The sequence below is a fragment of the Taudactylus pleione genome, unplaced genomic scaffold (genome assembly GCF_031769625.1).
Source record: "Taudactylus pleione unplaced genomic scaffold, aTauple2 ptg000026l, whole genome shotgun sequence".
Taxonomy (NCBI): Eukaryota; Metazoa; Chordata; class Amphibia; order Anura; family Myobatrachidae; genus Taudactylus; species Taudactylus pleione.
Genome location: NW_028284428.1, coordinates 34,541,885 through 34,553,993, shown reverse-complemented (window position 1 = coordinate 34,553,993; position 12,109 = coordinate 34,541,885). Strand labels below are relative to the sequence as shown.

General features: G+C 41.7%; 1 protein-coding gene across 1 annotated transcript; it reads right to left on the bottom strand.

Moving 5' to 3' along the window:
- Positions 1 to 729: 729 nt before the first annotated feature.
- On the bottom strand, positions 730 to 7,004 carry LOC148539301 (thiamine transporter 2-like). The gene is made up of 5 exons (XM_088451565.1): positions 6,855 to 7,004; positions 4,191 to 4,908; positions 2,369 to 2,561; positions 1,236 to 1,368; positions 730 to 864 (listed from the first exon to the last, which is right to left on the bottom strand). The coding sequence occupies exons 1-5, from the start codon at positions 7,002 to 7,004 to the stop codon at positions 730 to 732; spliced, it is 1,329 nt and encodes a 442-aa protein (XP_088307691.1).
- Between the last annotated feature and the right edge of the window lie 5,105 nt (positions 7,005 to 12,109).

The following is a 12,109-nucleotide window of genomic DNA, read 5'->3' as shown; positions in this document are numbered from 1 at the left end:
CACAGAGGAGGGGCAACAGCCCCCAGCAGTCCAGGACTGGAGAGAAGAATATGTGTTGCACACTCCACACTGATTGGACAGTGCATGCAAAGTTGCAGTGATGGGAAATGATCTTCATACTGTATATCTCTCTAGATGACATGATTCAGACCAGCACTGGAGCAAAGCTTAATTGCTGATTCAAACTGTACTGTCCAGCTGCACCAACTAGATGACATGCAGTTTAGTGAGAGGGGCTTTGCATTGGTCCTTCCTTTTTATCACGACCATCAGTAACTGCTAAACTACCCCAACTGTTAAACTTGCTAAACATCACTGCTGATACAGTAGCTTCTAGACTACTGTTTAGTAACCTCCCTGTTCCCACATTGATACAGTAATAGCGCTTATTATTACCTCTCGATAGATGACTTTGGTGACTTGTCGCTGCTGGTGAGCCTTCTCCAAGTGTCACCAGCCTAGGTCCCGGGACTCTTCCACCTTCTACTGAGTACAGGTGCTGGGAGATACCAGTCTGCTGATCAAGAATGGGAACCACGGCAGCACCCCACCCTTGCAGAGTTGGATTCTGAGTCAGAAAGAGATACAGGGACCATGGCAGCATGCTGCTCTTGCCTGAGGGCATCCTCTGGGTGCCAAGATGTTTTTAGCCCCCCACAGGGTGGAGAACCTCTGCTTAGATACGCTGGATGCTGGGACCACCCGCCAGAACGATTTGATGGCATTGTCTTATGGACATCCTGTGCTGTTATCGGTGATCTGCTGGTCTCTGATGTTTTTCTTTCTTTTGTTAATCATTATGCAGACTCCGATGAAACCAACGATCCCTGATAGTATAAGGAAATAGCCGGCATAGATGATAAACTAAAAGAAACACAACAGAGAAAATATAATTTCACAAAATTAAAGTTACAGTATGAGCAGAGAAATTATTATAGTAGCAAGTAGTCTAGGGGCCTATTTATTGCATATCTCCCAACTGTCCTGCACTCATGGGTCACAGTTTCCCGCAGACACGGCGGGAGGGTTAGGGGGAGTACTCTCATTCTCACCACTGCTCTGCTGCATGCGCATCTGTTCACAGTGCAGTGAGAGCCTGGGGGCAGCCCAGCACTCCCGAAGACGCCAGTAGAGTGATGACAATGGGGGCATGTCACAGGACCAAACCCCTAATATACCTAATAGTTTGCACATATGTATTGGAAGCAATGTGATGGTGGCCAGGGTGTCCTTACCTGACTGTGGATATCTTGTTTGATACCAGTTATTATTATATTCACAATCGCTAGCAACAGCAGGGATGCAAAATTGTTTATCCCAGATACCAAAGCGTATCTTTCCTTTCTCACACTCACAGCAATATTCAGCCTAGGATTAGAATGGGACATGCATCAGTTATATAACACAGAACAAGACATGGTGATACTGTGGATACTGTAAGTCATAGGAGCGTGACCAGACATATATCATTGTGTTATACAGGACTGGAACAGGGCTCCCCAAGAGGAGTTTTCTAATGTCAGTAAGTTTGGTGTAAGTTAGATCATTAAATCAGATGTCTGATTATATGCTGTGATTGTTACTGACAATTTCTACATTTCAATTGTGTTTATACATAACCGTCATTGGTGCTAGAACTGTAGGGTACTACAACTGTAAATCAGCATTGATAGGTAAGTGGTACTGGGCCTGAGTCAGAGATGTACACTAATGCCACAGTGACTGCGGATTTGTACACAGGGGCTGTGTAAATATATGCAAATGCCACAGCTGCCAGGATTTGTAATGAGACCTCACATCTGCAGCCTGGCAAATCCAAACAACTGCATACAAAGACGCAGCTCAGACACAGATCAGTTGATTTTCTGACTTCTAAGTAACCCTATGGTCACGCAGAATGGGCGCAGAAACTGAGACGCCGGAGTCATTTTTTCTGCATACAGGATCTCAGTCACTGACAGAGATTGAAAACGGCCGTGTCACGTCTGCATTTCAGTCTTCACCTCTGCATTGTCGCCCATAAACGATCCCTTCCAGGCAATCACTTTGTGAATAAATCCTGACTGCGAATGACATCAGCGACATCAGTAATGACACGTGACACATGTGCAGTGTGACTCATATGTGTGTGCAGGTTACAGGTAATTACTATAACTGCGCAAACAGCAGCATTGCGTCCATCTCTGACTCAGGGCCATTGTACACAGCACATTGGGGCATATAATGACTAACAAACGGGATAATAATGAAGTTGCTTGTTTTACCTGCAAAGGAAACTAAATTGTCAGTGACTGTTATAGATCTATACATGGTAGAAATATGACATTCATAGGCATGACAGTAGTAATGGTACAGAGTGCATACTTACATTATTATTGTGGTAAGTATCTTATAGGAGGCCTTACACACAATGTAGCCAGCATAGCCCACCCAGATATTGTTAATGTAGGCCATGGTGAATATGGCAGCACTGTCCACTGCACAGAAGACACACAGAGCCAGCTCTCCCCAGAAGCTCCATTCTGTCTTCATGCAGTCCATCACGGAGAGTGCAAATATGTCTGCAGGAAACAAACAGGTGCAGAGTAGCTAACAGGTGTCATCATGTATTTTACTGACCTGATATGACCAGAGGTACTTAAAATTAATGTTATCGCCCATTTTTGATACATAAGGGAAATAGAATTTGAAGAATGTATAACATGTTGAATGAACAGGTATCGGATCTCTATAAAAACATATATTTTTAAAACATGTATTTGGCAGAGCACATAGGAAAACACAGGGGGTTTCCAGTTGCCACATTAGCAGAAATATATTAAATGATTTAATACAATATGCAGTTTAAGGGATAGTACAAAGCTACTGTACATGCCCAGTGGTCGTAGTTTCTCATACCAAGTGTGCTGTGTGTGTGATTCTGAGTACTCAGTCAGCTTAGAGAGAACAGAGCAGCTGCCAGCAAGGAGATGGGTATCTTACCGGGATTCAGTTATTATACCTACAGCCGGCATCCTGTATGCTGAAATCCCGACACCAGAATGCCACTACCCGGCCGAAAGACCAGCGCCGTAATCCCAACAGTCGTGGAGATGCCAACGCCGGAATCCCGACAGCCAGGATTCTGATCGTAAGTATAGCGGGGCTGATTAGGTTTAAGCCACAGGCGGGACATTAGTTTTAGGCATCATGGGGGCTATAGTTAGAATTGGGGGGAGGGTAGCATTAGATATCCTGTGGGGTGGGCTAGGGTTAGGCACCACTAGAGGGGAGGGTTAGGTTTAGGCACTAATGGGGAGCGTTAGGGTGCAGGGTAGGGAGGGTTAGTGCTAGGGTATAGTAACAGAGGGTTAAAGTTAGGGGAAGAAGGGGGGAGGATTACCATACTTTCCGGACCCTTGTCGGGATCCTGAGCATCGGGATGCCGCTGTCGGTATATTGACAGCAGGCATCCCGACTGTCGGGATTTCATACCCATTCCATCTTACCATGAGGTGGGAAACTGTGTGCTTAGAAAGCTCAGTTCTGTCTCCTGCTAGTTCTGTCATGTATGTATATTTATTATAGGCAGCTGGCTAGTCATTCTGCCACATCTAATGGCCAATATTGAAAGCTTGTTCTGTTTGTGTCTGAAGTATTACAAACACTTTGTTTGAAGCAGACTATAGCTTATGAAGTGTTAATTATGAGACCTCTTTATGGATCGGCCACACACACTCTAAAATCAAGCATTTGCACCACCGGCAACTATGGACCTCTAGAAATCCTGCATTTGCAGGTCTAATAAGTTTTTTTTTATAACTCTGCCTAATACAGATAATTTATTAATAGAACTATATAGGATATATGTTATATTTAGCTGAGAGCTTTCTGGTCCAGAAGCAACACAGGAAATGGAATACACCCTGTCTGCTTCTTTTTTCAGAGATATTTTAACCATCAGTGTTTTGACATGAGAGTGAGGGATATGACTTGTAATAAGAAATAATTGTGAAGACATCTAAGAGGTTTTCCTATGGCTTTGTATGCTCCTCCCCCTTTTTTGTTTAGCCAATGACAGATAAATTTGAAAATCCACAATGAGAAAGGGATATTTGCCTAGGACCTTGTCCTCCCTAGTTAGTGTATAGGGTTAGAGATTAGTGTGATGGAGACACATAATTACTCAGACTGTGTAATCTATTTCATACCTAGAATAGCTGCAGCAGCTTCCACGCCTCCATTAAGCACAAAGACACTGTCAGAGTGTTCCAAGCTATCCCAGAGTGTTTGGGAAGAGCCAATCACTTGGTAGTATCCTGCTGACACAAGTGCCCACAATGAGGACCAGGTAACGATGCTGCAGGAATAGCACTCGCGGAAGTCTAGCCACTGTTGCTTGAAGAACTTGGCCACAATTTTACAACAGCTGTGCACAGCGTTCATGTGTCTGTGTTTGATATGGTCATTTGTACACTCTGAACATGGCTGATCCTTGCTGGGCATGGGCAAGAGAATGGCGATGATGAAAGCTATTGATGCACTTTCCAAGGTAATAATGTTCAGGTAATAGTAGGAGAAATGACCAACTGACACCATGAGCTGACCACACACAGCACCTATGGTGTAGCCCAGCAAGCTACACCCTCGGATATAGACAATGGTCTTCTCATATCGATCAGCAGCCACCACACTGTGTACATAGGAGAAGATGGCAATGTCACATGCAGTGACCATGGCTAAGGTAACCTGAAGGTACTGCATGGCCTGGAAACTGGAAGCAAAGCACAGTAGGCTGTAGCTGATGACTTGGCACAGACCCTGACACACAATGACTGGTTTGTATCGGCAGAGGTCAGTAAAGAGGAGCACTAGCAGCTGGAGAAGCAGTAAACTGTTTGTCAATATTGGGGAGAGCTTATTCGTGACCTGGGGAGAAAGAAGACACATTATTAGCAATATGTTAGTAAAAACAGAGTTTGAGTATCAGTTGTCATATTTTCAAAGGCAAATTAGATATTAACACATTGTATGACCAGGAGACAAGATCCTTAGTAGAATTGTAATTCCATTATAAGAGATATAATCAGATCATTTTCACAGACAGAGTTCCTCTTTTTTTAAAAAAAAAAAAAAAATGCTGAGTTAGACGTTCACCCACTTGTTTTGTGTAAAATATCCAAATTTATACTACGCTCATCCACAATAAACCGCAGACCTATGTCCATATGCAGACTTGGTCACATCTTACACTTGTGCCTCTTTATGTTTGGAGTGGAAGAACAGGGAAAGGGGAGGCAAAATCCAGTCCAGGTATAGAAAGGACATATTCATGTTACTATGGGTAAGGTAAACCTTCACAGAGGTGCATATACGCTGGTCAGTAGTGTTGATGGAAAACAATACTGTGCAAACTACATATTACTCCTTCAGGGAGGCTTCATTCCCTGTACCAAGATGGCTGCTAAGGCTACTACTGCGGATGCGCAATGACATCTTGTTCACTGTGTTAGAGCACCACAATGGGAGACGCAAGTTTTCCACTTAGCTCCTTGAGAGCTGAGAGATTACCTGCGATATTCACACTTTCCAGTGATCCTGCACCACTACCCAGTATCTGGATACAGTCACTGGCTGGTGAGCTCCATCCAACCAGTGTGTATAACAGTGAGTACAGCTGTAGATCATGTAACATCAATAAACCATTCCACAGTTTAAGCAACTGGTGGGCATATGTGTACATTATCCAATCTGTACACACATATTTCCAACAAGTAGCTGTATCACTTGGTTGTGCATACACATTGATGATGACAATGACAGTTCCCAGTACTAACTAGTTGCTTCTGATTGGCTGATTGTGGATTTGCTACTATTATCCATACATGAGAATGATAATTATAATTGCTGTAGTATAGGTGTTTTTTATTATTATTTAAATCAAATTCAATAGCAATTATTTTTTTTCATTATCAATCTAGTGTTAAAGAACCTTTCCTGTGCCTATGACTTTGTTGGGTGTAAGTACCCCTGAGATCAACCTGGCACATATGTAACTTTTCATTTTAACATATAATTAATATTATTATTGTTATTATTTTATGAAAGTTTTACATATAAATATATTATGGAACTGCTTTCGGGGCAATTTATTAATGACCCCCTAGCCAGACAGCTGCTCCAATAAGCATATGTCCCTGAGAAGTTCCAAGCCTGTACTTTCATTGCTAATAGTAGCGATGAAAGTTTACACTGCCGGATTCTATCCCAGCAGTGTTACTATGTATGTGCAACCAACTCCATGCTGTCATCCAAAGAGGAGCCAGTGTGAGTATTTGTACAGTGGCAGAGATGTCACTAACACAGACCTTCCTTGTATTTTATCTGAATTTACCAATTAGGATTGCAGCCATATGTAATGTATGGTTTTCTAGTTTGCATACTTATTATTAATCCCATCTATGGTATGCTTTACTAAGTGCTTTCATCAGAGCCGTAACTAGACTTTTTGGTGCCCTTTGCCAGAGAGAGTCCTGTGCCAGAGAGAGCATTGGCGCCCCCCCATTTTTGCAATAGGGACATAAAAAAGGCACCTGAGAAAGGGCAATAGCCTTGTGGGGAAGGGCCAGGGAAGAGATAGGGGATGCCAGGAGATGCTGGGGATAAAAGAAGAGGAAGCTACAAGTGAGAATGATAATAAACAGGAAAATTGACAGGCCCAAACAGCGCCCCCTGCCCTGCGGTGCCCTGTACCATGGCACTGGTTGCACTACCCTAGTTGCAGCCCTGGCTTTCATACAACTCACCCATAGAGTGCATTGCAATTTCACACAGTTTATATGTTACTGTTATAATTAAGAATTGTGTTCTCGTACCTCTTCCATGGTGAACTTTTTGATAGGCCCAGTCATATATGATATGTAAAAGGGTTCTGCAGGTCTCAGGTGGAAGAAGAAACCATATAGACATAATAAGAGCACTGGATGCTCTTGAAACATGTTCTTAAAAGGAATTCTTAAATTCATGGCTATTTAATAGCGCACAGAATTTGTAGAACTGATGGTAAAGTCTCTTCTGAAAGATAAACATAATGGTTGTCAAATAACTGAAACAAGTAAAATATAATTTGAGTTGCTATAACTTATTCATGTTTTTGGCTTTTTACCTACATTACATATATACAGGTATATTCAATCCATTCCATAGTGGGCATAAAACAAGACTCATCTTACATGATGCTGAAGTACAGTACAATGAGCTGTCACTGCAGCATAGCAACTGAATAGTGTCAGTTAGCAGACAAACTGCTGGGAAATGTTACAATGGGATGTAGTCAAACTTCAAACAGTCAAAACTTAGACAATAAAATGTCAAATGGCAAAATGTCGACAACAAAAAAAAGTCGACATGGACATAAGGTTGACAGGGTCATAAGTTTAACAGTTAGGATGTAGACACAGTCAAAATATTGACAATGAATACAGAAATGTCAACAATCAAAATGTTGACATTCAATCGGTCAACAGGGTCTAAGTGTAGACAAAGTGTACACAGTTAAAATGTTGACAGTCATAACAATGACAACCAAAATGTCGACAGGGTCAAAATGTCTACAGTCTGAATGTCATCAGTCATAATAAAATAAAACAGATGCTGATAAAAGCCATCCAGCGGCTCAGATGCTACTAAAAGCTGGTGGCTGAGACGCCTGTTAGAGCGACCAGGCTAGGAACAGTGAAATAGTTACATTTAAAAAATTTATATATTAAGCAGACACATGATGGCTGTGTAACTATACATACACATACCAGACACTATTATATGCATTTTAGTGGAAAGATGGATCCATGTTTTAAACTTATTGCCATCTGCCCACTAGCAATGCATAGAATAGAGTGTAGGGTGAGCAGGGCTGACAGAGGCTCTCAGAAAAGCAGGTGTTTTGCTAGCAATTCTTTTACATATATAAATAACAGTGTAGTCTAGATTTTATTTTAATCTACAACTAATTCATTCATATAAAATGAAATCTGACATTACAAAATGGAGAATTATACTGATTGGCAGATCAGATCAATTTAATGATGATTAATTATACCGTTCCCCGGCCAGCTGCTTTTTAATACTATTAATCTATGTTTTTTAAATTGCATTATAATACACTTTTTCACTTTATAAGTACATAGAACAATATGAGATACATAATTAGAAGTTATTGTAAAGTAAAAACTAATAATATATCTTTCTTAATGTTTTCTTAATCCACATAACGTAAATATTCACTTATAATAGATGGGGGATGTTTTAATGAACTTCCCTCTATGATCCAGTCGTATTAAAGGTTAGGAGACGACCAAAGCACATTAGAATACATGTAATTGCAGTATGTTAACATAATATAGATTAAGATAATTACATATAATCTAACTCCATAATATAGAGAATAGCAAATGTTTTATTAGCACAGATAACACATTAATATTATAATTTATGGGTGCACAATTAAGGATACAATTTGAAGAATAACATAAAAGCAAATTAAGAGCTATAATCCTGAAACTCCTGAAATATGTTTTAAGGTTAATTTCTAAATTATAAGGGTGAAAAGCCCCAAAAAGTAAAATTAAAATAAAAAAACCCACCATGAATGATCATGATGACTGACAGGTAAAATAATGAAAAACAAATAAAACATAAAGTAATCCCCTCCATCACCTCCACAATCACCAATTAATCCCAGCACCAGAATTTGTGGCCTGGTAGGCTAACAGCTAGTAACATTATTTAGGTTAAGATAAATTTACCTGAGACTGTAAGATATCCAATATACGGAAAGAGTTATAGCGCTAAGAAACAATCTATAGATATAGATACAACACGCACTCAGCTAATAACTCAGTGTCCTATGCCAGGCAGTGACTTTTATAAGCTTAGTGACATCACAAAAGCTGTCTGTCACAATCATCCTCACATTGCCTGCATTTCACCAATGAATGTAAAGGATTTACATACTGTGGTCCATATTCAATTAGGTGCGAAAAGCCGGGATTCACGATAAAGTATCGCCGATTGCGACTTTTCGTCTGTTTTTTTTGTATGAGGGTACAAAGGTGGTGAAACCACTCAGAACCCTGGGGACAGCCCCCAAAGGAATAAAAAAAAAAACCTAAAAAAAAATTAATAATACCACAAGAAAGTAGTTTGAATTTGGGGATGAAAAAGTGCAAAGTGGGGAGACAAGTTCGCAAACTACCAAAATAAGGTACTGGGGTCAAGTGTTTTGAGGATTGCAGGTGCATTTTTGGGGGTGCAAATTCGCATTATTTAAAAGTTTACTTTGAAGACATTAAACCATGCTTCACCCATTTTCAGGTACCCAAAATTTGACTGGACTACTTATTTTCACCTAAAAAAACTTCTAAATGCTTTTCTTCACCACTTGTTCAAAGATGCTAATTAGAAGAAAATGACACACCTCAAGTATCCCAAATAGCTTTATTAGGGCTATTCGGGGCATGTACATTGGTCCCCAATGTTAGTGCATCTTTTAGGGGGTGTCAGGTAGATTTCTCCAATTCCATCAGCACTTTTCTCCTGGTTTGCATTCGTGGGATTGCGTTTTTGCGTGTTTTGGAATTGAATACGGCGAATCGCGGGGATGTGCGCGATAAGTTTTCGCAGCTAAAATACACGATGTAGGCGAAAAGCCCAGCATGCGAAAAAGTATCGCGTGTGCGAAACTAACTGCATACAAGCCTTATTAGAAATTTTATTTACCATGAGGAGATGTGATACAAAATAGTGGCTGCATCTCACCAGCGCACTGATGTAGTCATTACTTCATCTTCTCCATATTGTGACAGGGAGAGGCAATTGGGAAATCAGGGCTGAGAGATAGAGAGATGGGAGATGGGGGAGAGACAGGGAGAGAATAAAAGTGGGTGCAGGCAGAGCCCAAACTAGGATTTTTGGCACCCGGACATAACTATATTATTATTATTATTATTAGCCTTAATTTCTATGTGCCACATGGTTCCGCAGCACCTTATAAAGCAGAACAAGAGAACAGTGACTTACAGCACAAGACAATACAGGATAAGTACATGATATATAAACATTGCTGCAACAGCGGTCATAACCCTCAAGTTAGTAGTACAGTGGCAGAAGTCAGAAGTCAAGGGTTAGGTGCTCAAGGTAATAGTAAGAGAAGGAAAAGCACATGGGAGAAAAGGGCCCTGTGTGTGAGAACTTACATTCTAAAAGGTAGGAGTAGACAGACAAGGGTGACACAGATGGGCTAGTGAGCAGACGCAGTCCTTTCAGATATCCCTGCCAGTGTGCAGCAACAGCTGATATTGTAGGAGTGATTCATATATATATATATATATATATATATATATATATGATACCCCCAAACCAGCAAGGAAGGGGTTAATGGCCAGGAGTTAGGACCCTGCCGATCCCCTGGAGATGGTTCTGCCAGCCTTGAGGAGGGACAGTAGAGAGAGGCTATTGGGGGTGGAGCTAGAGAAGCCCAGTGAGTCCTGTACAAGACTGGGAGAGGAGCAGTATACTGTGAGCAGAGGCTGAGTTTCTGGGCACACGTAGTGCCTGAGGAGAGCTGCAGTAGTGATAGGAGCTGCACTGCCTGTGAGGATCCCCAGAGACAGACTGGCCCATGCTGAGAGCTGACAGAGGAAAGAGCCTCTTGCAGAGTCTGACAATTGTAACTGTCAGCACCAGAGAGCCGGCTATTGCTGCAGAGGGACACAGTGAGTAGCCAAGGCCAGAACTTACTGAGTGACCACATAGAGAGAGCTCAAGAGCTGATTGTTTCTGCAACAAGGACAATCCCAGTGCACACAAGTGCAGGACAGACCTATTCCAATGTGTCAGTGTACCTGCTGTATCATTGAGCGCTATCCAGGTACAGCAGCAAGCTATATTGTACACATTGCAGTGAGGGAGACATAATCATACTGCTAACACCCTCCTTATTGGCAATTTGCAGTAAGACCTTACACCAGAACAGTTGGGTATAATTATACTCAGAGATATTGTATTGTAATTAGGGGTGTGCACCGGCCACTTTTCGTGTTTTGTGTTCTAGTTTTGGATCTGGATCTTTCTTAGTTTTTGGATCTGGATTGGTTTTGCCAAAACCACCCTTCCATGTTCTGGGTTCTGGGTTTTGTGTTTTGGATCTGTATTTTTTTTAAAAAAAGCATAAAAACAGCTAAAATCACAGAATTTGTGGGTTTTTCTGCTCCTATGCTATTATTAACCTCAATAACCTTAATTTCCACTCATTTCCAGTCTATTCTGAACACCTCACACCTCACAATAGTGTTTTTATGTCCAAAAGGTTGCACCGAGGTAGCTGGATTACTATGCTAAGCGACACGAGTGGGCGGCACAAACGACACTGCAGTGGCAGACAGGATGGCAGTTTGAAAAACTAGACCCCAAACAGTACATAATGCAAAGAAAAAAAGAGGTGCAAGATGGAATTGTCCTTGGGCCCTCCCACGCACCCTTATGTTGTATAAACAGGACATGCACACTTTAACAAACCAATCATTTCAGCGCCAGGGTCTGCCACACGACTGTGGCTGAAATGATTGGTTCGTTTGGGCCCCCACAAAACAAGCTGGCAATTAATCTGTCCCTGCACAAACTGGCTCTACGGAGGCAAGATGTCGTCCTCATCCTCCTCATTCACCGATTCCTCACCCTCTTCAGTGTTGTGTACATCCTCATCCTCACAGAGTATTAATTCGTCCCCACTGGAATCCACCACCACAGGTCCCTCTGTACGTTCTGGAGGCTGGTCTCCCTGGAAGAGTTGATAATTCATTTTTATGAACATCATCTTCTCCACATTTTGTGGAAGCAACCTCCTACGCCTTTCGCTGACAAGGTTCCTGGCTGCACTAAACACTCTTTCGGAGTACATACTGGAGGGGGGGGCAACTCAGGTAAAATAGAGCCAGTTTGTACAGGGGCCTCCAAATTGCCTCTTTTTCCTGCCAGTACAGGTACGGACTGTCTGACATGCCTACTTGGATGCTGTCACCGATGTAATCCTTTAACAGACAGATGCACGCTTGTCGCTGCTGTTTTGAGGATG